The 26,378-nt window shown below is 41.8% G+C and overlaps 1 protein-coding gene across 3 annotated transcripts in view; it reads left to right on the forward strand.

Moving 5' to 3' along the window:
• The window catches only part of IL16 (interleukin 16), a 134,873-nt gene that overhangs the window by 59,009 nt on the left and 49,486 nt on the right, over positions 1-26,378 (forward strand). For 2 of the 3 annotated variants that reach the window (XM_049905270.1, XM_049905271.1), the window contains exons 3-5: positions 14,846-14,954; positions 23,532-23,674; positions 25,338-25,448. In XM_049905270.1, the coding sequence (XP_049761227.1) occupies positions 14,846-14,954; positions 23,532-23,674; positions 25,338-25,448 (363 nt within the window). The remainder of the gene's footprint in view (positions 1-14,845; positions 14,955-23,531; positions 23,675-25,337; positions 25,449-26,378) is intronic. The other variant, XM_049905272.1, reaches the window with a different exon arrangement.

Genomic DNA, 26,378 nt, shown 5'->3' on the forward strand with positions numbered 1-26,378 from the left:
AGACTGGAAGAACTAGATGGTGCCTGGCTACCACCGATCATTGCCCTGACAGGGAACACAACAGAGAATCCCGGATGGAGCAGGAGAACGGTGGGAGGCAGATCTCAAATTCTCGTAAAAAGACCAGCCTTAATGGTCTGACTGAGATTGGAGAGACCCTGACTGTCATGGTCCCCAGACCTTTTGTTAGCCCCAAATTGGAACCATTCCCCAAACCAACTCTTCAGACAGGGATTGGAATGGACTGTAAGATAGACAATGATACTGGTGAGGAGTGAGCTTATTGGCTCAAGTAGACACATGAGACTATGTGGGCAACTCCTGCCTGGTGGGGAGATGAGAAGGAAGAGGGTGACAGGAGCTGGTTGAATGGACACGGGGAATACAGGGTGGAGAGGAGGAGTGTGCTGTCTCATTAGAAGAGCAGCTAGGAGTACATAGCAAGATGTGTATAACTTTTTGTATGAGAGACTGATTTGATTTTTAAACTTTCCCCTAAAACACAATAAAAACAAAACTTGTCGGTTAAAATTTTTACCCTTCTCTTGAACAATACAAAAACCACTGAGTATTTTCATTTCAATGGAACCCCCTACTGGCTTATGGCCTATTATTGTTACAGGTATAACTCTGTTTTTAAAACACAAGTTTTTAGTTTTTAAAACACAAGTAATCCTTTTTGTTTGTTTGTTTTGATTTATTCAAATATTTACTGTTTCTTTCCAACGTCATTCTTTGCATCACAGTCCTTCAATCTGGGACCAGGTCTCCTCCTCCTGATAAACTGTGTTTAGAATTTACTTTGTGAGGGTGTGTTGTGGCAAGGTTCCTCAGGTTTTTTTTTTTTTTTTAATTTTCTCTTTGAAAGACCTTTAGTCTACTCTTTCTTTGAAGATATTTTATTTGTTATACAACGCTATGTTGATGGTTTTTTAAAATCTCACCACATTAAATTTATTATTTCACTGTCGTTTAGCTTATACTGTTGCTGTTGAGAAGTGAGCTTTAAATTTAATCGTTGCCTGTTTGATGATTGTCTTTTCTCTCTGACTTCTTTTAAGGTCTTCCGTATGTTTTGGTGTTCTGCAGTCTTATTAGGATCTATCTAGGTATAAACAAAAACAAACCAAACCCAGTGCCATCGAGTTGATTCCGACTCATAGGGACCCTATAGGACAGAGTAGAGCTGCCCCATAGAGTTCCAAGGAGTGCCTGGTGGATTCGAACTGCTGACCCTTTGGTAAGCAGCTGTTGCACTTAACTACCACACTGCCAGGGTTTCCAATCTAGGTATGGATTTCTTTTTATTTATCTTATTTGGGATTTGTTGGGCTTCATCTGATTCATCCGTGAATTTGTGAATTGATGTCTTTCATCAAAAGAAGAAAATTCTTAGACGTTATCATACAAAGTGTGTTTCTTCCTCATTATTTCTATATTCTCTTTGTGGAACTCTGATTAGGCTTCTCACTCTTATATGTTTCTTAACCTCTCTTTCATATTTTCCATCTCTTTGTACTGCCATCTTGGGTTTTTTTCCAGATCTACGTTCTGACTCTCTTGTCCTCTCTTCAAAGCTGTCTAATCCACTGTTTAATCAACCTATTAAATTTTTAATTTTAATAATTTTACTTTTTAAATTTCTTGGTTTTTCTTCAAGTCTGATTGGACATTTTCATAGTCTCTCTTCAAATTTTTCTTTAAACTATCAAATATATTTGTTTTATATTATGTTTCTGTTAATCCCATTATCTGAAGTCTTTGCAGGTCTAATTTTAGAGTGTGTTGCTTCTACTGATTGTTTCTTATGGTACTTTGTCTAAATGTGTGATATTATTATTATTTTCTCTGATTGTTTGTATATCCTTAACTTTATCTGTGGAGATCTTTGTGACTTAAGTCAACAGTTGTTCCTCTAAAGAAGATCTGAGTTTTGTTTCTGCCGGGTAGTTGGGGCACCACCAGCCTGGAACCATTTTAAACTAAGTTCTTGGCTAGGCGTTTACAAGACATCCATGTGGTATGGATTAGGATTGCAAACTCTTGTGAGGGCCAGCTGGTAGTTATTAATTCTCAGGGGAGATATCCTTCCTTTCCAATGTGGACATTTCCAGACTGACAATTCTCGTGCAGTTCCTGAGGGCTGGGTGGATTTACTTCCAGTTCATACTTCCAGGGAGGATATAAGCCTTCGGACTCCCTTTTCATGCAGAAAGTTTATCTTATTAAGCTCCTCATCTTAAGAAGAAGCTGGAACCTTCCCTTGTCCCCTACATCCAAAAAGGCTATGAAGACAAAGTTTAAGTTCACTCGATTCATCAAACAATCTCATGGAAACAGCCAGCCTCTGGAGTCTGCTTGCCTCTTGGGAAAGCTGCAGCACAGTTTTTATTTACTTTTTGGCTTCAGAATATTTCTTACTTGTTTGCTGCTTCTTTAATGGATTTAAATCCCTTCCAACACTTCAGATGATGTTTAGCAGAAGGATCAGAGTAGCTAGTCTACCATACCACCAGAAACAGAGGTTTTCTCTTGTAATGTCTTCAATCATGCCCCTATCATTGAACATTTCCCCCCTGGGTTTTTCTATTACTATGTGGTGATGAACACATTTTTGCCCATACATCTTTGTACATCCTGTCCAATTAACCACTAAACCCACTGCCATTGTTCCTATAAAAATTTCTGGAACTGTAATTGCTCAGTTATAGGGAATGTACATCAAATATTTGGATGTGACCAGACCTACTGGTCTGAGACCGGAGGAATCCTGAGACTATGGCCCCCAGACACCCTTCTAACTTAGAACTGAAGCCACTCCTGAAGTTCACCCTTCAGCTAAAGAGTACACGGGTCTATAAAACAAACGTCAGTCAACACAAGTGAGGAATGTGCATCTTAGTTCTATCATGTAAATGAGACCAAATGGGCAACACTCACCCAAAAGCAAAAATGAGAAGGCAGGAAGGGGCAGGAGAACAGGACGAAAGGAAACAGGGAACCTGGGGTGGAGAAGAGGGGAGTGTTGACACATCACAGGGATTGCAACCAATGTCACAAAACAATTTGTGTATCAATTGTTGAATGAGAAACCAATTTGCTCTGTAACTTGTCAACCAAAGCAAAATAAAAAAGAAAAACCTGCCGAGTTCACAAAAAAAACCTTTTACATCAACTGAAATAAGTTTTTAAACGTTTAAAATTTTCGCATTAATCGTTACTTTTTCCCTTATGTAATGATCTGTTTGATGTATCAGAAGCATTTAATATAACTAAAAGACAAAGGGTCTTAAAAATCCAGAAAAGTAAAATATCAAAACAATTAAAAAAAATTTGGATGCATGTTGTCAATTTGCCATTCAGAATTGCTAAATAAATTTACCTTCTCACCTACAGTATGTGAGAATGTCTGCTCCCTATATCTTTACCAATATTAAAACCAAAACAAAAAAATGCATTGCTGTAAGCCAATTCAGACTCATGACAACCCCATGTGTTTCAAAGTAGAACTGTGCATAAGATTTTCAACGGCTATGACCTTTCAAGGAGCCTTGGTGGCACAGTGGGTAGGAGCTTGGCTGCTAACCAAAAGGTCTGCAGTTCGAATTCACCAGCCTCTCCTTGGAAACCCTATGGGGCAATTCTACTTTGTTCTACAGGGTCCCTGTGAGTTGGAATTGGCTTGAAGGCAACGGGTTTGGTTTTTTTTGGATGACCTTTTGAAAGTAGTTGACAAGTCTTCCCAGGCACCTCTGGGTGGATTTGTACCACCAACCTTTTGGTTAGTAGCCAAGTGCTTAACCATTTGTAACATCCAGGGACTCTCACATCAACACCGGACACTGCTATTTTTTCTCTCTCTTTCATATCCTTTCCATTTTGCCCACATTTTTCAAACATGTTTTGATTACCAATGTGATTGAACATATTTTCATGATGTTTAGGGACAAATTATAGTTCTTTTTGGTAAATTGGCTTTTCATATCTTTTTCCCATTTAAGCCAAAATACTGCAGCCCAAACATTGTTGGACCTCCCACTCCAAAGAGGCCCTGGCTGTGGCTCTGAAGTCCTTTCCTTCATGTCTTACTATCTGATATTCTCCTATCATGGCTATTCTGTCTCCTCACTCCTTCATCCGCTCCTGCTCTGAACAGATAATTTTGTTCTACTTTATCTAGAAGCTACAGATCCTTCACGTAAGTGGTCCCACACATCCACTTCAGTTTAGTTCACCCCACAAGCGTTGTGCCAGCCTGTGCTAGGCTCTGGTGAAAAGTCACACTCTTTACCCTCAAGGAATTTATAGTTCAAGAGAGTAGGCATTAAACCGATAATTTCAATGTAATGGGGTTAGAAAAGAAAAAGGTATTATGAGAGACCAGATAAAGACACTTTGGCCCAACTTGAGCATCTGTTGTTGTTAGTTGCCGTCAAATTGATTCTGACTTATGGCTACCCAACATGTTCCAGAGTAGAACTGCTCCATAGGGTTTTCTTGGTTGGAATCTTCATGGAAGCAGGTCTGTCTTCTGTAGTACTCCTCAGTGGGTTTGAACCACCAACCATTAGGTTAGCAGTCAAGCACAAACCATTTATACCACCTAGGAAGAAAGGCCTGGCAATCTACTTCCTAAATGCAGCCAATGAAAACCCTGTAGCCCACAAGCCTCCCATCTGCAACCCATCATGAGGATAGTACAATAATGAGCTTTGTTTTGTTGTTGGGGGCCAACTCGACGTCAGCTAACAACGAGAATTTAGGGAAGACATTCTGGAAAGATGGCCCTTGATCTGAGTAGAAAAGATGAATAAGAAAGAGCAGACCAGGTAAATAAAATGGAAAGATAAGCAATGTTGGAGGAAATTAAACAGCATAACTGGGAGCTACTTGACTGTAAATGAGAAGCAAAGTATAGGTTAGGATGGAGAGGTAGATGGAACCAGATATGGAGAGATCTCGTGTGCTGATTCAGGTTGCCTGGTTTTTAGGTGATGAGGAACCACTCAAGGAATATAAGCAGGGGCATGTTGTGAGGTGTGTGATTTAGAGAGGTCCCTCTTATGTCACTTGTGCTTTTGGTATCACGTCTAAGTAGGTTTTCCCTAACCTAAGGTCATATAGATTTACTCCTGTATTTTCTTTGAAGAGTTTTACAGTTTTACCTCTTACATGTAGGCCTATGACCCATTTTTAGTTAATTTGTGTGTGTGTGTGTATGGTGCGAGGACCGGGTCCAACTTCATTCTTGTGCATGTGGATATACACTAGTCTGAGACAATATTCAATATTTGTTGAAAAATATCCTTTAAACATAAGTCATTGTAATAGCCCAAACTGAAAGAATACCATGAACTAGGACATAGGCAGTGGGAATGGACATGCTGGGGAAATCTGAGAAATATTTAAAGTATAATTGCAATGACATGGTGACTGTGGTCATGCAGGGAAGGAGAAGGAGGACTTGTAGGTTTCTGGTTCCCATCTTTTCCCTCCAGATCAGGGGATATGTAGTCTTGGCATCCCACATGACTGTGTGGCCATCCCAGACCAGTCTGATGGGACCTGGTAGTTAATCCTCATGACTTAAAGATCAAAGTCGGTTGCTGCATGATCAACTTGGCCACAGGAAACAAGACTCTGTTGGAAGGACAGTTGTATTTCATTTTGTGGTTCCCTTAGACTGGAGCAGCTCCAGTGCTTCAGTTCAAAGAGAAAATGGAAAGGCTTGTATTGAAGATGAATGTAGTCAGCGAACTCTAGAAGCATCAAGCTTCTATCAGCAATGCCAAGGGTCTACATGCAAAATGAACTCTCCTAATTAAGCCGTTTTTTTTAGTTTTTTTTTAATTAAGCCGTGGAATCTGAAAAGTCTTGGCGAGGAGTCTGGGCCCCAGAATCATCTTGCCTACAGGACACAATGCCCCAGAATTCTGTAGGTCCATCCTGGGTTCACTCCCTGCTTTCATGGGGATCATGGAATTTTCCATTTCTTGGCATTGGCTGTTTAGCCCTGGTAGCTACGTGGCTGATCCTCATTTTGGGAAAAATCCTTTAATGAACTCATTGGACAGTTGACCCCATTTCCCACTCAATCAGCAGTGGAACTGGTAAATGTAGAAACTGCCACCAAGGTAATGATGGGGTACACCACCCACAGAAGTGTTGCCTGAGGCTGAGGCCTCTGATGAGAACAAGGGAAAAACTGTCTGGAAGTGACTCTGCCAGCCCCTAACCTCAGTGACAAATCCTCAGCTTACAGCACAGCCCCACCTTGGAAGGAGGAACAGAAAGGCTCTGTTCTGTGTCCTGGGAAGGAAGCGGTACTGTGCAAAGGTTAGCGGGGCTCCTACAGAGCCTCCTTTGATGAGAAACCACTCGAACCAGGACACACTTCACCGAGAGTGACCAGGCTCCCTGAGAACCAAGGGAAGAGATTTTGTTCTTGTGAATATCTCTGACATGTGATCATTTCAAGGAGGGCAATGGTCCTGCAGCCTTTAAATATAATCATCAATTATGTGCAAAAGTGTAGAGCTAAAAGTTCTAGAGGTCTAGTCTACCCTCTAGGCTTACAAAAGAGGAAACTGAGCCCAAACAATTAAGTGACTAGCCCAGAGTCATAAAAGGCTTAATGCTGCTGGTCTTAGGACTCTCTATCAACTCCATCCACTGCTGAGCTCTGGTGAAGAAACCATTAAGCTTAGGAATTACTAACTGGAAAGAATGAAACATCTTTTGAAATGGTCCCTGCGTATGGATGAATACAGGACCCTTGTCAGTGTCCAGGAAATTGAAGGTCCATAGCACTTGTGTATCGTCTCAATTTTGGGAGCTTTTAGGAATCACGTTCTTTTTACATGTCTGCTAGAAAATTGCTACGTAGATCTCATTTTCAGTTCATGGCAGTGCATTCCATTCTTTCTTGCAGTAGCCACCCGGCGAGTCAATTCACACTATAGCCATGTCAAAGTGAAGCACACCAATGTCAAACAATTATCCAAGGCTTGATAGTAGTCTGGTTAGATGCAACTTATTGGAGTCTCCAGCTAGTTTAGAGGCTGGAGTCTCTCTGGGTGGCACAAATGGTTAAGTGCTCGACTACTACCGGAAAGGTTGGTGGTTCAAACCCTCCTGGACACACCTCGGAAGACAGGCCTGGTGATCTGCTTCTGAAAGTTCCCAGCCTTGAAAATCCTATACAGCAGCTGTACTCTGCACACATGGGGTTGCCATGAATCAAAATCGACTTGACAGCAGCTAACAACAACACATGGCAGAGGGTAGGCGTGAAGTAGCCTTCTACTTCCCCACCTTGCTATAAGTCTGAGACACCTTTGGTTGGAGGATACCAAATGGTGAATGAGAAAGGCTCATCTGCACAGCCTTGTGTGTGCAGAAGAGTCTCCTCTTGACCTGCCTGTGGATGGTGACACCACTGTCCCTGCATGCCATTGAAACAAGGGCCTGGGCCTCTAAAATGTAGAGAACTGAAGGGGCCAAGTGACTGATCTGGTTGGTTCAATTTCCTTAAGATAAGCCTTTTAGAGCCAACCTTGAAACCCTAAGAGAAAGATTCTCTCCTTTAAACGTGGCGTTGAGCTAATCTGGAAAAAAAGAAAAAGCTCCACTTCATATGATTCTCTTCCCATCAACTGATTTTGTTTGCCAAGAGATTTTTAAATCATGATTCAGACATGGGACTTTATGGAGATGACTGAAAGAAAGAAATTTAACAATAAACATACTTTGTTTTTAAATCATGATTCAGACATGTGACTTTATAGAGATGACTGAAAGAAGGAAATTTAACAATAAACATACTTTGTCTTAAGCCTACTAATGTGACAATGGAAATAAATGTAAAATGAATCATTTGCTTTTGTTCATGCATGCTCATTGTAGGAAATCTGGGAAGTCCAGAAAGGAGTAAAAAAGAAAATAAACTTGTTGCCATTGAATAGATTCTGATTCATAGTGACCCTAAAGGACAGAGTAGATCCGCCCCATAGGGTTTCCAAGGAGCGGCTGGTGGATTCAAACTGCTGACCTTTGATTAGCAGCTGAGCTCTTAACCACTGTGCCGTGAGGGCTTCAAAAAAAAGAAAATGTGCATTCATAATCCCATCACTGAAACACCTTCTTGTTAATTCATGAGAGCAGGACCTTTTAGTCTTGTTTCCTGCCATATACACAGTTCTTGTTCTTGTTCTTGTTTTTGCTAGGTGCCATCTAGTGGGTTCAGACTCATCGCAACCCTATGTACAACAGAACAAAATATTGCCCAGTTCTGCATCATCCTCACAATCCTGGCTATGCTTGAGCCCATCAGTCATAGCAGTCACTGACTCAATCCATCTTGTTGAGTGTCTGCCTCTCTTTCACTGACTCTCTGCTTTACCAAGCATGATGTCCTTCTCCAAGGACTGGTCCCTCCTGATAGCATGTCCAAAGTGTGTGAGATGAAGTCTCACCATCCTCACTTCTAAGGGGCATTCTGGCTGTACCTCTTCCAAGACAGATTCGTTTGTTCTTCTGGCAGCTCATAGTATATTCAATATTCTTTGTCAGCTCCATAATTCAAACTCATGAGTTCTTCTCTGGTCTTTCTTATTCATTGTCCAGCATTTGCATGCATATGAGGTGATTGAAAATACCACGGCTTGGGTTAGGCCCACTTTAGTCCTCAAAACAATGACTTTGCTATTTAACGCTTTAAAGAGGTCTTTTGCAGCAGATTTGCCCAATGTAATATGTCATTTGATTTCTTGACTGCTTTTTTTTTTTTTTTTGCTTCCATGAGTATTAATTGTGGATCCAAGTAAAAAATGAAATCGTTGACAAATTCAATCTTTTCTCTGTTTATCATGATGTTGCTCATTGGTCCGGTTGTGGGGACTTTTGTTTTCCTTCTGTTGAGGTGTAATCCACACTGAAGGCTGTGGTCTTTGATCTTTATCCGTAAGTGCTTCAAGTCCTCCTTACTTTCAGCAAGCAAGATTGTGTCATCTGCATAACGTGGGTTGTTAATGAATCTTCCTCCAATCCTCATGCTGTGTTTTTCTTCATATAGTCCAGCTTTTAGGATTATTTTCTCTGCATACAGATTGAATATGTATGGTGAAAGCATACAATCCTGAGGCACACCTTTCCTGATTTTAAACCAAGCAGTATCCCCTTGTTCTTTTCAAATGACTGCCTCTTGATCTATGTAAAGGTTCCTCATGAGCACAATTAAGTGTTCTGGAATTCCCATTCTTCACAATGTTATCCATAGTTTGTTATGATCTACACTGTCGAATACCTTTGCGTAGTCAGTAACACACAGGTAAACATTTTTCTGGTATTCTCTGCTTTCAATCAAGATTCACCTGACATCAGCAATGATGTCCCTGATTCCACATCCTCTTCTGAATCCAGCTGGAATTTCTGGCAGTTTCCTGTTGATGTACTGCTTTTGAATGATCTTCAGCCAAATTTTACTCATGTGTGATATTAATGATATTGTTCCATAATTTACTCATTTGGTTGGATCATCTTTCTTTAGAATGGGCACAAATATAGATCTCTTCCAGTTGGATTACCAGGTAGCTGTCCTCCAAATTTCTTGGCATAAATGAACATTATCTCAATTGTTATTCTGTCGATACCTGGAGCCTTGCTCCTTGCCAATGCCTTCAGTGCAGCTTGGACTTCTTCTTTCAGTACCATTGGCTCTTGATCATATACTACCTCCTGAAGTGGTTGAATGCCGATCAATTCTTTTTGGTACAGTGACTCTGTATAATCCTTCCATCTTCTTTTGATATTTCCTGTGTGGTTCAATATTTTGTCCATAGAATCCTTCACCTATGACAACTTGAGGTTTAAATTTTTTTTAGTTCTTTCAGCTTGGGAAATGCCGAGCGTGTTCTTCCCTTTTGGTTTTCTAACTCCAGGTCTTTGTAATTTCTTTATAATACTTTACTTTGTCTTCTCAAGTCACCCTTTGAAATCTTCTGTTCAGCTCTTTTACTTCATCATTTCTTCCATTTGCTTTAGCTGGTGGACATTTAAGAGCCAGCTTCAGGGTCTCCTCTGACATCCATTTTGGTCTTTCTTTCTTTCCTGTCTTTTTAGTGACCTCTTGCTTTCTTCATGAATGATGTCCTTGTTGTCATTCCACAACTCATGTGGTTTCTAGTCATTAGTGCTCAGAGTGTCAAATCTATTCTTGAGATGGTGTCTAAATTCAGATGAGAGGTACTCAGGGTTGTACTTTGGCTCTCATGGACTTGTTCTAATTTTCTTCAGCTTCAACTTGAACTAGCATATGACTGTTTGGCAGTCAGCCTCTGGCATTTTTCTGACTGATGATATTGAACTTCTCCATCATTTCTTTCCACAGATGTGGTTGATTTGATTCCTGTGTATTACATCCGATGAGGTCCACATGTATAGTTGCCATTTATGTTGTTGAAAAACGGTATTTGCAATGAAGAAGTCGTTGGTCTTGCAAAATTCTATCATGCAGTCTCCAGCATCATTTCTATCACCAAGGCCATATTTTCAAACTACCAATCCTTCTTTGTTTCCAACTTTCACATTTCTGTTACCAGTAATTATCAGTGCATCCTGATTGCATATTTGATCAATTTCAGATTGCAGAAGATGATAAAAAATCTTTAATTTTTTCATCTTTGGCATTAGTGGTTGGTGTGTGTGTAAATTTGAATAATAATCATATTAACTGGTCTTTCTTGAAGGTATATGGATATTATCCTGTCTCCAACAGCATTGTATTTCAGGATAGATTTTGAAATGTTCTTTTTGAAGATGAATGCAACACCATTCCTCTTCAATTTCTCATTCCTGGCATAGTAGGCCATATGATTGTCTGATTCAAAATGGCCAATACCAGTGCATTTCGGCTCACTAACACCTAAGATATCGATCTTTATGCATTCCATTTCATTTTTGACGACTTCCAATTTTCCCACATTCATACTTTGTACGTTTCACATTCCAATTATTAATTGATGTTTGCAGGTATTTCGTCTCATTTTGAGCAGCTGAGTTGTGCCACATCAGCAAATGAAGGTCTCAAAAGCTTTCCATTCATGTCATTAAAGTCAACTCTACTTTGAGGAGGCAGCTCTTCTCCAGTGGTATTTTTTTTTTCTCCTATTGTAAATGGTATCGCTTTCCTGATTTTCTTTTTATCATTCTCTTTATTGGTGTATAGGAATCCAACTGATTTTTGTATGTTTATCTTGTATCCTGCTACTTGGCTGAATCTTTCTATTGGTTATAATAGTTTTCTCGTGGAGTCTTTTGGGTTTTCGATGTATGGTATCACATCATCTGCAAATAGGGACAGTTTAATTTTTTCATTACCAATCTGTATGCCCTTTATTTCCCCCAGTGGTATTTTGAGTGCCTTCCAACCTGAGGGGCTCAGCTTCCGGCACTATATCAGACAGTGTTCCACTGCTATTCACAAGGTTTTCACTAGCCAAGTTTTTCAGAAGTGGACTGCCAGGTCCTTCTTCCTAGTCTGTCTTAGTTGGAAGCTCTACTGAAACCTGTCCACCATAGGTAATCCTGCTGGTATTTGAAATACAGGTGGCACAGCTTTCAGCATCATGGCAACATGCATGCCACCGCAGTATGACAAAATGACAGACTGAGTGCTTAGTAAATGTTACTATTTTAATGTAACTATTTCTAGTCCTTCTTCTATGCATATTTTACATGGTTGTAGTCAAACTCAGTTCAAAAAATTTTTTTCTTACTTAGCATAATAACAGATATTTTCCCATGTCACAAAACTTTATAGACATTATTTTTAAAGCTGCTTAGGATTATATCTTTGGCATATGCTTCATGTACTTATTCATTCTCATATTTTTAGATATATGAGGAGAGATAGACATTTCAAAGGAACTTTGTAAATAAGACTTGATCTGTGGACAAGTAGATATACTGGCTGTTTTGCTAGACTCCTCTATGTTCAGTGGGCCCTAAAGAGCTACTGAAATCCCATTCTAGTATTTACTTCCATAATCTCAAGAGAGTGCCTAAGAAGTAGAAATAATGCTAGAAGGGAATCTTGAAGTTTGAATCAGGACATGATCTCTTCAGACTGTTGTAATGAATAAATATCTTTTTATATTACATTGTATGAAATAATTAAGTCAAAGGTCCAGTCATTACGCTAAGTTCTGAAAATACAGAGACTCTAGATTTCGACTGAATTCCACCTTCTATATAATTCCCACTCTCCTTGTGAAGAATCCCCTGGGCTAGCCTGGCTAGAATGAGAAGACGGTTTGGTTCAAGTTGTTATAGCGCCACCTGCTGCTGGAAAGGAAACAGTGCCTACGAATCCTCCAGGATGAACTCCCCGATTGTAAACACCGACTCGTATAATAAATCAAAGGCAGTAGATACATGGTTTCTTGCAGGGTCCCCTTGTGTCGGGACTGGATACAGTTCTTTAAAAGAAAAAAGGCTGTGAGTGGATTTCTGGCTTCAGATGGCTAAAGAGTATACTTGATTAATTCTATCTCAAAAATTTTCATCAAAATTCAAAAAAGAATATACAAACAGGGAGAAGTCCATGTCAGAACAGGAAACCGTGGAGAGGGGCCAGTCACATTCTGGAACCTATGAGATCTTTCTGCATAATACATGACATAGTACAGGTGAGATAGGATTGAGGAAATGGCTCATTAGCCTGCCAGTGACCACAGCCTTCCTAGGAAATGAGTGGGGCAGATGCCAGCAAAACCCTGCCCTCAAATACCCACAAGCTCATAATGGCAAGCGCTGGAAGTGAGGGTGGGTTATCGGGCACATGTTGTTATTAGGTGTTGTCAAGTTGTTTTCCACCCAGAGCAAACCCATGTGACAGAGTATTACTGCCCTATAGGTTTTTTTTTTTTTTTTTTTTTTGGCTTTAACCTTTACAGAAGCAGATGGTCCGGTCTTTCTCCCTTGGAGCCACTGGGTAGGTTTGAACCACCAACCTTTCAGTTAGCATTTGAGGGCTCCTGAAAACCTGTTGCTGTTGAGTCGGATCCAACTCATAGAGAACCTATAGGATGGAGTAGAACCGACCCATAGGGCTCCAAGGAGCAGCTGGTGGGTTAGGAATGCCGACCTTTTGGTTAGCAGCTGAGCTCTTAACCACTGCGCCACAAGGGCTCCTAGGAAGATACAAGAGTAGATGCTCCCGTGGCTCTGAGGAACGTTCCAGATGCCGCAGTTCACACACACTTGGCACACGAAATTAATCAGGCACTGCCGAGCCTGGCCTGAATAAGGGCATTAACGTCCGCAAAGGATGGCAGCTGCCCCCAGCAAACCTCTAAACACCAAATCTCAGCAGGATTTCATCCATCTATGGGTTCCAGGGCAAATAACCAATGCCCAAAGATTTTATACTCAGCCAAGCTGCCATTCAAGTATGACAACCACAAAAAGACATTCTTAGCTGTGCAAAGATTCCGAAAGCATTCCATACATACAGCTTTCCTGAAAGAACATACGCACACACAAAGGATTATGACGGTAAGTAGTGAAACCAATGTAACTCAAGAATTAAATCAAGATCATCGTGGCTAATAGAATTATAAAATAGAATGGCAATATAAAAAATAGTTCCCAGAAAAGAGGTGAAATGACTCCCATCATCAGCATCGTTATCAACCTCCGTCCCTAAAATTCCAGTTTGGGGAGAGGAGCGAGAAAGAGTGAAAACTTTCTCAGGTGCTCATCTTACACGAGAAACAGTCGTATATTATGTTTCATTATTGACCTTGATAGGGAAATATGAGTCCAAGTACGTTGTTTCATATACTTAATCTTTAGCTTATGTATTCTACATACTCAGTGCAATGGAAGAATTTCCAATTTACTAGTGTAAAAAGGGAGCCTAGAAAATTTGATCAATATAGCAAAGTAGAAAAAGAAACAGATCACTGGCAAACTGAACTTATGAATATGGATAAAAAAGTCCCAAGTTAAATCTTTGCAGATAGAAATCAATAATATGATAATAATGTTCTCAAGAATTCATGGATGGTTCAACCTTAGGAAATATGTTTTGTAAATGTTAGTGCCTATTGTGTGCCAGAACAAGGTAACTTCCCTGATCATCCTCTCTTAAACCTCCTGGGCGCCCCATTCATGACACTCCGTATTTCTTTTCTCATCCGTTTTATCCATAGCACTTATCATTTACCGTAATTATTTTGCGCCTTTGTTTGCTTATTTATTGTCAGTCTTCCTTTACCAAGACGCTATTTCCCTGAGGGTAGTGACCTGGTCTGTTTTGTTCACTGCTCTATCCCTAATGCCTAGCAAAGAACCTCATACATAGTAGTTGACATACTCATTCAATACTTACTGCAGTAATTCAATATTTATGCAGTATCTATTTATTCATTTTTAATTTCATGAATGCATGAATGAATGTCAGTGACCTTAAATCCCTACCCCTATAGAGCCTAAAGAGTCCCAGAGTGGCCCAAATCGTTAATGCACTTGGTAGGTAACTGAAAGGTTGAAGGTTCAAGACCACCCAGAGGTACCTCAGAGGGAAGGCCTGGTGATCTACTTCTGAAAGATCACAGCCATTGAAACCCTATGGAGCACAGTTCTACTCTAACACACATGGGGTCACCATGAGTCGGAGTCGAATTGACAGCAACTTTTCTTTTTTAAATAAAGTCAATAATTTAGTGGTGGAGACAGATAATTCAAAAATTCTTCCGTAGTCGTGTCAAAATCCCAGTTTTCTAAGTGCATGTTTCTATTCTAAATTACTTGCTGAATAAAAGACATGAGAACTGTTTTGCAGGAGTCTTCCACAACTTCCTCTCAAGAAAAGCCTGGAAAACTAGAAGCACAAAGTAATAACTTCCTGCTTCCCAAAGCCTGCCACCAAAGGACACGCAGCAACTCAACCAGTAAGTGTCTCATCAGAACGTTTTCAGGAATGAAGTTCAGCTGTTCCTGAATATCTGAGACTTGGGAGGTTTGGGAAGGGAGGAAGATCTCTGCTGGTCCAGTTGGTCTAAACCAACACTGTGGTCCACTTGCCTTCCTGAGACCATTCTTCATCATATGTACATACCCTGCCCAGCTGGAGGACTTCTGTATTTGCGTTTAGAGTTTCTCAGTGGTTTAGTCAATTCTCCCTCTAGACTCTTGAGTGCCATGTTGGAAAGACCCAAGAATGGAGGATAGGAGACATGGGCCTTAATCCTGGTCCATCTTCTAGATTGCTTCTTGACCTTGGGAAGGACACTCTCTCCCTGGGCCTCTGTCAGCTCATTTGTAATACGGTGGGGGTGAAAGGTGAAAGATATCATGATTCTTAGTTGCTGCAAATAGATTAACACTAACACAAAGTCATGAAAATTTGTAGACTACAAAAAAATGAAGAAATTAAAGCCACACCAAATCTCAATATTAGAGATAATCTGTTAATATTTTTGATTATTTCTCTCTTTCTATGCCTATTGAAAACTGACACTAATCTCTCTCTCTCTCTCTATAAATATATATATAGGCTTTTTCTCATATCATTGGAAACTCTTTGTAAACACCAATTTTAGCGACTACATAATATTTCATTATACGAAAGTATCGCGATCTTGTGAACCTACTCCTTGTTATTAGGCATTTAAGTTATTCTGAGTTTTCCAATAACATAATGAACCTTGCTGAATTTATACATGAAATTTTGTTTGATTTTTTGATGATTTTCTCAGGGAAAATGTAAGAGGCAGTGGAGTGGTATGGTGGTTAAGGGGTCACATTTGGGAGCCAGAGCACTTGGATTTGGATGCGGCTTCCAGTGCTAATGATCTCTGTGACCTTGGGCGTACCCCTGGAGCTAAGCTGTATGCTATTCTGCTGTAGAATGCACTATCAATAAATTAATCGTCTCCTATTTTTGGACAGCTAGTTGCTTTTTTAAATCATTTTTTTTAATTTAATTTTTGGTGAAAATATACACAGCAAAACTCATTTCTAGTCCACAGTCTCTAAACATACGATCATTCCCACATTGATTAAATTCTTCACATTGTGCCAGCATTCTTGTTATCTGTGTTCTAGTTGTTTCACTTCCACTTATTTAATCTTCCTGCTCCCCAACCTTCTCAGCTATGCTTTAAAATCACTGTTGAACAGTGGAATACTACGCATCGATAAAGAACAGTGAGGAATCTGTGAAACATTTCACAACATGGAGGAATCTGGAAGGCATTATGCCGACTGAAATTAGTCAGTTGCAAAAGGACAAATATTGTATGAGATCACTATTATAAGAACTTGAGAAATAGTTTAAACTGAGAAGAAAACGTTCTTTTGTGGTTACAAGAGGGGGGAGGGAGGGAGGGTGGGAGAGGGGCATTCACTAATTAGATAGTAGATAAGAACTGCTTCAGGTGAAGGGATAGACAGCACACAATACAGGGGAGGTCAGCACAATTGGACTAAACCAAAACAAAGAAGTTTCCTGAATAAACTGAATGCTTCGAAGGCCAGTGTAGCAGGGGCAGGGGTCTGGGGACCATGGTTTCAGGGGACATCTAAGTCAATTGGCATAATAAAATCTATTAAGAAAACATTCTGCATCCTACTTTGAAGAGTGGCATCTGGGGTCTTAAACACTAGCAAGCAGCCATCTAAGATGCATCAATTGGTCTGAACCCACCTGGATCAAAGGAGAATGAAGAACACCAAGAGCACAAGGTGATTATGAGCCCAAGAGACAGAAAGGGCCACATGAACCAGAGACTACATCATCCTGAGACCAGAAGAACTAGATGGTACCCGGCTATAACTGATGACTGCCCTAACAGGGAACACAACAGAGAACCCCTGAGGGAACAGGAGAGCAGTGGGGTGCAGACCCCAAATTCTCATAAGACCAGACTTACTGGTCTGACTGAGACTAGAAGGACGCTGGTGGTCATGGCCCCCAGACCTTCTGTTCGCCCAGGACAGGAACCATTCCCGAAGCCAACTCTTTGGACATGGATTGGACTGGACAATGGGTTGGAGAGAAATGCTGGTGAGGAGTGAGCTTCTTGGATCAGGTGGACACTGGAGACTATGTTGGCATCTCCTGCCTGGAGGGGAGATGAGAGGGTGGAGGGGGTTAGAAGCTGACGAAATGGACATGAAAAGAGAGAGTGAAGGGAGAGAGCGGGCTGTCTCATTATGGGGAGAGTAATTGGGAGTGTGTAGCAAGGTATATATGGGTTTTTGTGTGAGAGACTGACTTGATTTGTAAACTTTCACTTAAAACACAATAAAAATTATTAAAAAAAAAATCACTGTTGACTCTTTGGTTAAAAAACAAACAAAGGCATCAACAACAACAAAAAACCATTGCTGTTGAGTTCATTCTGACTCATAGCTACCCTATAGGACAGAGTAGTTTTCATAGAGTTTAAAAGGAGTGGCTGGTGGATCTGAACTGCCAACGTTTTGGTTAGCAGCCATAGTTCTTAACCACTGAGCCACCAGGGCTCCATATAAATGTATGTGTTGTGTATATACATACATATATATTTAGACAACGCAATACTCAAGGGTGATAATTTTTACTCTTTGGGTTGAACTGTTACCTAGTTTAAAGGTGACTTCAGGGGATAATTTCAACTCAAGTTTTGAAGAGCAACTCAGGGCCATAGTGTTGGGAACTTCTCCAGACTCAATAGCTCCAATAAGTCTGGATTCCTTAAGAATTTGAAATTCTGTTCCACATTTTTCTCCCTTTTTATCAGGATTTCTCTATTATGTTCCTTATCAGGTAGTGGTAGCCAGGCACCATCTAGTTCTGGTCTCAAGGTGGAGGAGGTGGTGGTTCATGGAGACAATTAGTCCTGTACTCCGGTTCCTTCTCTGAATCTTGAGTTTACTTCTTTCTCTTTTGTGCCACACGAATAAAGACCAATAGTTGTATCTTAGATGGCCACTTGTAAGCTTTTAAGACCCGACCCTAATCACCATTCTGGGAGATAGACCTTTAAGAACTATATTATGCCAATCGACTGGATTGTCTTAAGAGACCACGGCCCAAACCAAGAGAACTAATCCCATGATGTGATTGGTTATGTCTAATTAGTGTCAACTTCTGTAGCCCTCCTTTTTTTGTTGTTGTTGTTATCATTGCAAAACCATACACATGCTAGTATTTGCCCATTCAGCCCTTTTCCCTAGGTACAGCTTACTGACACCAGTTACCTCGGGCATGCTGTGCAAACTTCACGTGTATTCAGTGCCACCTTTCCCATTTCTATAAACAAAAAGTGACTATTACCTAGGGAGTGCTTCTCCCTCTTCCCCTACCCCCCACCCCTGGTAACCTCTATTGAACATTAGTTTCTATACAGTTACCTGTTCATGTCATTTCGTAAAAGTGAGAGCATACAATATTTGTTTTCTTGTGATTGACTTATTTCACTCAACATAACGTACTCCAGGTTCATTCATGTTGTAAGATGTTTCAGGAACTCATTTTTCTTTACTGCTGAGCCGTACCATGTTTTTACACACTTAGGTTGTTTCTATCATTTTGCTACTGTGAATAGTGCTGTGATGAACATAGGTGTGCGCATGTCTGTTTGTGTCACTTCTAGTAAATCCCTGGGGTTTTATCATATATTTTAATTTTTTTCTTTTAGCATAATTTCCTCAAGGTGGAACCCTGGGGCCGTGAGCTATTATTGCCATTACTATCAGTACCAGTTGAGTCAGCTCCTACTCATGGCTGCACCATGTATGTCAGAGTAGAACGGTGTTCCATAGGTTTTTTAAAAAATAATGTTTTGTTGCATTTTTCGGTGAAGGTTTACACAGCAGTTTAGGTTCCCATTCAACAATCTCTATACAAGTTGTTCAGTGACATTGGTTACGGTGTGTGAACATTCTCAATATTTCCATTCTGGTTGTTTCATTTCCACTAATCTAGTTTCCCTGCCGTCTCACATTCTCATCTATGTTTTAAAGTAATTGTTGACTGTTTGGAGCACAGTACTTACAGGTGATATTCATTATTTTTTGAGCTAATTTGTTATTTAGCTACAAGGTGACCTCAGGGGTTAGCTTCAGTTTTCAATGGCTGATTTTTCAGAGTTAGATGGCCAGGCCTTTCTTTGAGGCACCTCTGGGTGGACTTGAACCTCCAACCCTTTGGTTAGTGGCCAAGCATATTAACCATTTACACCACCAGAGACATGAGCTAACACCAATAATATGTACGAATGCCTGTTTCTTCAATCAAAGCACATACTGAATTCTAATTAAATAAATCTTCGCTATACGGGTTTTTCTATGTGTCCTCCTCACCCACCCATTCTCTGCTCTTTCCTGCCCTACTTTGCACCCAGGAATGGCTACATAATTTGCGGGGCTCAATGCAAAATGAAAATACGAGGCACCCTGTTCAAAAATTAAGAATTTCAAAATGGCAACAGCAGAGGATTAAAGCAAGTGCAGGGCCCTTCTAAGCTTGGGGCCCTGTGTGACTGTGTAAGTCGCTCGCCTGTGAAGACAGCCCTGCTCGCTCCATTCAGCATCGTTACCCAGTCTCCCTGGCTTTCTGGTTTCTCGTTGAGTTCAGCCAGTGAGGCATCAACAGGAGATTAGAGGATGGGAGGAGATAGGTGCTGGGATATTTCTTCCCCTGTTCCCTTTGTCTTGGTGCTACAGTTCTGGCAGTGGCTGTGTCCTTCTGTGACTATAAATCATGTCAAGGTGGTCTGTCTTCCATGGTTCGAGCTCTCTCTGGGCTCTGGTAAGATGTTTCCTGCCCTTCAGCTTCCTGCTGATGCTGGTTCCTAGGTTCCTCAATAGCCTTTGTTATTTCCCTTAACCCAGTCCACCCCTCCCTAAATGCTCCCTTCATCAAATTCTTCTCAAAATTCCAGTTGAGTGTGCCTTCTGTTCTTGCCAGAATCTTGACTGACACACTAGCCTACATAATAGGTGGAATAGAATACTTCTCGTTACTGATGATGTTAAACGTTTCTTCATTTCTTTTTTAAAATTTACCTATTTTTCTATTGGGATCATCATTGTTTTGTTATTAATTTATTTAAAAAAAACTTCTTGGATAAATTAACACTTTGCTGTCATATTTGTTTGAAAATATTTTCTCCATTTTTTTATTTTATTTTATTTAAGTGTTTGTGGTCATTTGCCATTTCTTTCTTTTCTTCTTCTTGTTCTATAAACTATGTTGTGTGTGTGTTTAATTTTTGCAATAATTTGGAAAGTTAAAATTTTCATCTCTAGGTTTACTTTCAGCTTATTAATTAATTAATATTGAGACTGTATTTTCCAAATTGTCCTTATGAAAGATGAGAAATTCAGCATGATTTTAACCATCCCAGTTCCTTCCCCAATTTCATAATTCAACTTAACCTTAAATTACAAACTACTACTATTATTATATAATCATCACAATATATAGCTTCCCTTTCAAAAATTATTTTGGGTTTTGCATTTATAAGCCCATTTTCAACAAACTCACTCAATGCTCTACCTTTAACTGGTTTCTACTCCCCACGCTTGAGATGATAATTTTGGCGCATTTTCTGGTTGGCTGGAGTGCATCTTTGAGTAATTTTCAGAAAGAGTAGGTGAGGGCTGGGACCAGTCAAAGCTTCAGAGAACCTGCTCTGTCTTCATACCGGGGCTTCCTGCCAATCTGAACCCATTGTGGGGATAGGAACTTTCAAATACACGAGGGTCACCTGGGTCAGTAAGGGCAGAGGCGAAGCTGAGGGAAGAGGAACCTGAGTTGCTTCCCCTGGGCTTGCCCGTGGCTCAGAGGTGAATCTGCTCTGTGAGCCACACCTGTTCCTGCCTTTATTTCCTCTGAACCCAAACCATGTGCCACTGCCTTCCTTCAAATAGCAGGTCTTTGCAGTGTAGCGCAGGGGTGGAGAGGTTGGGAGACTGGGATCAGGGGGCTCCAGTTATGGCCCTGACCCTCGTATTAACCGCTCTGGAACCCTCTGAGCCTCCATTTCCTCACTGATATAGTAAGGAGTTGAACTTGATCAAGGGTTTTCCAAAGGGCTAATGATAGCTGCATCACACCTGGGGAGCCTTATAAAAATACAGATTTCCAGACCCCACCGCTAGCAAAATTGATTTAGTAGTTTGGGTGGGGCACCAACATCTGCATTTTTATAAAACCCCAGATAAATATGATGCACAGGAAGGGTTAGGACTAGACTATCTGTAGTCCCTCCCCCATCCCCCCCCCCATGATTTTGTGTCCTTCCTCCAGGGCTTGGTGGTTTTCTTAACCCTCTGGCTTCCTCTCTCTTCTGGTCCATCTGGGGACAATTGGTCCCTGTAAGTTAGAGAAGACCACCTACATGGACTGAGCCAATGGCTTGGAGCAACTGTCCTGGCAGGGAAATGTCTCTCCAGCCACTCTCAGAGCTATGCCAGGCCACGAACTCTCTTTTCCCCCCACGGTGGTCCCTTTTCTCTTTACCCTTCAGGATCTCATACCCTCAGGGGTGCCTGTTCTCTCCTCTTTTATCAACCTACTCCAGGCCAGTGACTTCCTCTCTTTAGCCTATAAACAAGCTCAAGTCTTTCTCATCTTGAGAATAAAGCAAACTCAAAACCCTGCTCCAGCCTACTTCCTCTCTGAACTAACAACCAGTCTTGCTTCTTCTTCTTGGGGGATTTTCCAGAAAAGCCTTGTCTACTCACTTGAAGTGAGGAGCCTTAGGAAACCCCTGCCCCTCTCTGGACCACTAAAAAAAGAGCTGCATTAATAGAGTAGCCATCAGCCACATATGGTAGTCCCTGGGTTGTGCAAGTGGTTAACGTGCTTGGCTGCTAACCGAAAAGATTGGAGGTTCAAGTCTACCCAAAGTCACCTTAGAAGAAAGGCCTGGCAATTTACTTCCCAAAAATCGGCCACTGAAACCTTATGGAGCACAGTTCCATTCTGACACACATGGGGTCGTCATGAGTCAGAGCTGACTTGATGGCAACTGGTATGGTTTTGGCTTGGTTTAGCTATATGTGGCTATTTAGTACTTGAAATGTGGCTCGTACAAATGGAGATGTGCAATAAGTATAAAATACACACTGAATTCAAAGGCTAAGTACAATCATACCAAAAATAGGATACCGTTAATAATTAGTATGTGGTACTCATATGTTGAAATCATAGTGATTTAGATATATTAGATGAAATATAGGAGTCCTGGCGGCTTGGTGGTTAAAATGCTTGGCTGCTAACTGAAAGGTCGGCGGTTCCAGCCGGCCGGCCACTCTGTGGGAGGATGATATGGCAGTCTGCTTCCCTAACGATCTACAGCCCCAGAAGCCCCATGGGGCAGGTCCGCTCTGTCCTACGGGGCTGCTATGAGTCAGAATCAGCTCAGTGGCAGTAGGTCTGACTTTGGGTTTTTAGACGAAATAAAACGTCTTGTTGGCACTAATCTCACCTTTTTCTTTTTACTTTTCAATTGTGGTGACTATAAAATTTTAAATTACATATGTGGCTTTTATGTTATTTCAGTTGGGCAACGCTAGACAGTGAGTAGCTGAGACAGCCTCTGAAGGAGCGCCCGGCTGTGAACGTCCCAGTACAGGACTTTGTTAGCTGAAGGAAGCCTAGGATTCCCACAGAGAACAGGAAGCTGATTACTTTGCATTTTCGTAGAGTCCCCAAAGAATCAAGAACTGACTTCTTTGTGGGCTCATGTTCGGGGTGTGTCCATGCTTGTGTGTGAGTGTGTGTGTGTGTGTGTGTGTGTGTGTGTGTGTAAGAGGCAGAGTCTTTGGGGAGGTTGGATGTTGCACTGGCAGTTCTCCCAGCTTTCTGGCCATGTGGCTTCTGGTTTGTACCTGTTCTAGAACCCTCTGTGTGTCTGCCTCCTTTCTGTCCTTGGTTGGGATTGAAACTCCCTGATAGCAGGGACTGGATTTGACTTAGCACCGTGGCTTCCTGGGCGTCTGGCACACTGCCTGCCATGTAAGAGATGCCTGCCGATGTTTGCTGGGTTGATGGAAGATGTGAGAGTCTTGCCTGCACACTGCAGGGTAGAAAGCATTAAAAAAAAAAAAAAAGTACAAAAAAATCCCCAAAACCAATTGTCGCAGAGTCATCCTGGACTCACGACAACCCCGTGTATCGGAGCAGGACTGTGCTCCATAGGGTTTTCAGTGGCTGATTTTTCAGAAGTAGACCACTAAGCCTATCTTTTAAGGTGCCTCTGGGTAGACTTGAATCTCCAAACTTTCAGTTGGTAGCCAAGCTCGTTAACCACTTGCAGCACCCCGGGATTCCAGAAAGCACACATGTAGGTAATGAAGACACCGGCCACTGCTCTCACTGCCTCTCTCCCCACCATGTACCCAGTGAGTGGTTGATGTTCACTCCGGTTGATGAGGGGCTGGAAGTTGGCAGAGGCTGATACTGTTCTCAGCTGAACTTTGCATCTTGGGAGCATAAATGATTTCTTCTTTTTCTTCTTCTCCCAATTTAGGTGTTAACCCCTACTGCCCGGGAGAGATAGATTTTCCCATGACCAAGAACTCTGTGACATCCACAGACAGGCAGCCTTATTCTCTCTGCAGTAACAGGAAGTCACTCTCCCAACAACTGGACTACCCAGCAGGAAAGGCTGTGGTAAGAATGAGGGAAGGGAAACCTGGAGAGTTCGGACTTAGCAGTGGCTGGAAAAGCCTTTCTCAGTGATTTTATGCCCACAAAACTAAAGAGGAGAAGGGCACACTTCTTGAGTATGGCCGTCTGTGGAAAAAGTACCTCACTAGTGATGGTCATTTACAGAGTGCACCCTTGTGCCAGGCGCTTGCAACTGCTACCACTTCTACGTTTTTAGGGACCATCCAGTCGATTTCCATTCATAATGGCCCCATACTAGGCTGTAATCTGAGTTGGAATCGACTCGATGGCACACAAGAACAACAAAAACAATCTTTATTGGAGCAGATTGCCAGTTCTTTCTCCCACAGAGCTGCTAGGTGGATTTGAACCAGCAACCTTTGGTTAGCAGCTGAGTGGTTAACCACTGTACCACCAGGTCTCCTTCTATGCTATTAAGAGTTACATGTACAGAACTCATATGTGAAGGCTTTGAACTAAGAATTCCTTTATTTAATCTGAATGCTAACCCTAAGGGGTAGACAAGGAAACTGGGACGTGGAAACATTAAGGAATTAACACAAGTTCACATCGCTAATAAGAGGCAGAGCTGGGACCTGAAGTTAAATTTATGACCTCATAGCCTGTACTTTTAATCTCTATGACCTAGTGACTTGTTTTGCAAATATTGCCTCTAATCCTTAAAAGAAGCTTAAAAGGACTGTAACATTACCCTCGATGTACAGTGAGGAAACAGAAGCTTGACAAGGTGAGTAGCTGTCCTTGTTCAGGCATCTTGAAGTCTAAGCAGACAGAATTAGATCAAAGCCCTGTGTGACTTCACAACCCAGTGAAAACCCTGTGGATCACAGTGACCCAATCTGCAACCATCATGGAGGTGGTGTAGGACTGGGCAGGATTTTGTTCCATTTTGTGCGGGGTCACCATGAGATGGGGGCCACCTCAACGACAGCTAACAACAACATTAGTACTGTGATTTTACAGATGAGGAAACTAAGGCACAGAGAGATTAAGTCACTTCTCCAAGGCCACCAGCTGATAGTTGGCAGAGCCAGGGGAAGAGCCCAGACTCTAACCTCCAGACCATATTGTCCCTCACCAGGGCAGCTTCCTGTGGTACACAGCATGTGCCTTTCTTTGGCACACATTGTTTCTGCTATAAAGTCATCTGTCTTCCTCTCCCGCAACCTCTGCTCTGGGTTTTTAAGTCTTTGAGTTTCTGCCCTTCATTCACCACCCTACTCCTGGTGCAAAAAGGGCTGTCAGTAAAAGTGTCTTGAATTGAACACAGTTTGTAGACAGCATCCCTGGCAGTGGCTTCCTAGTCTCTGCTTGAGATGTTGGCTGCAGGGGAATTGCTGTCTTGGAGGACAGCATGGTCTGTGATGTTACCTCTGATCAGCTTGAGTGAGCTGTTGGCCGTTGTTGGTCTGTAGGGAGATGTAGCTCACAAAGCTGGGTCCTGGGGCCACTGAAGCAAGCTCTTCCCCACCAGACTCCCACCCACACCTCACTAAGCACACTTGTATCATCATGCTGTGTGCCCTCTGGAGAGAGGGCTCTTGGTCCCTCTTCTCACTGGGCCTTCCCCCTTCCCAGTAAGGCGTGTGGTGCCCTCCAGTAAGGCACGTGGCTCACCCTCTGCCACCCTGCTTCTTCCTTGTAGGGCACTTCCAGACCGACGCGGTCACTGAGCACAGCTCAGCTCTTGCAGCCTTCCGGGGCGCTCCAGGCTTCGGTCATCTCCAACATTGTGCTGATGAAGGGCCAGGCCAAGGTAAGCAAGGACCGTCGTTTCCAACAGAAAATACTGGAGCAACACCAGTTCCTGAGGAGCTGTCTTGTCAAGGGATGGATGAGGGTGGAGAGTAGTGATTCAGCTCAGCATATGAGGATGAGGAGCCCTGGGGCACAATGGATAAGTGCCCAAACATTAGCAGTTCAAACCCACAATGGCTCTACTCAAGAAAAACCTGGTGATCTGCTTCCATAAAGATTATAGCCTAGCAAATGCTATAGAGTATTTCTACTCTGTCACATAGGAATGCTATGAGTTGCAGTAGACTTGATGGCACCTAACAACTACACATCATGTTTTTTGTTGTCCATTGGAGCTGCCTGAAAATGAAGAACTACTCTAGCTCTCTCTAGGTGATGAAGCATCATCTTGATTTCTGCCCCATAATCAAGAAATCGAAAGGGGGAAAATAGTGGTGATGGGGGGGGGGTGTTGTTGTTGTTAGGTGCTGTCAAGTTGTTCCAACTCATAGCAAGCCTATGTCTAACAGAAGGAAACATTGTCATCCTCACAATCATTGCTGCGTTTGAGCTTGTTGTTGCAGCTGTCGTGTTAATCCATCTCATTGAAGGTCTTCCTCTTTTACGCTAGCCTTCTACTTTACCAAGCATGATGTCCTTCTCCAGGGGCTGGTCCCTCCTCCTGATAGCATGTCCAAAATAAGTGAGACAAAGTCTCACCAACCCCACTTCTAAGGAGCATTCTGGTTGTACTTCTTCCAAGACAGATTTGTTTGTTCTTCTGAGAGTCCATAATATATTCAATATTCTTCACCAACACCATAATTCAAATGCATTAATTCTACTTCAGTCTTCCTTATTCACTGTGGGCATGGGGAATGAGCATCCCAAATGTTTCTTTCTACTGCTTCTGAAAGATGCTACCCTATGCGTGGGGTTGACCTGCACA

Source organism: Elephas maximus, chromosome 13, assembly GCF_024166365.1.
Source record: "Elephas maximus indicus isolate mEleMax1 chromosome 13, mEleMax1 primary haplotype, whole genome shotgun sequence".
In the NCBI taxonomy this organism is placed as follows: domain Eukaryota; kingdom Metazoa; phylum Chordata; class Mammalia; order Proboscidea; family Elephantidae; genus Elephas; species Elephas maximus.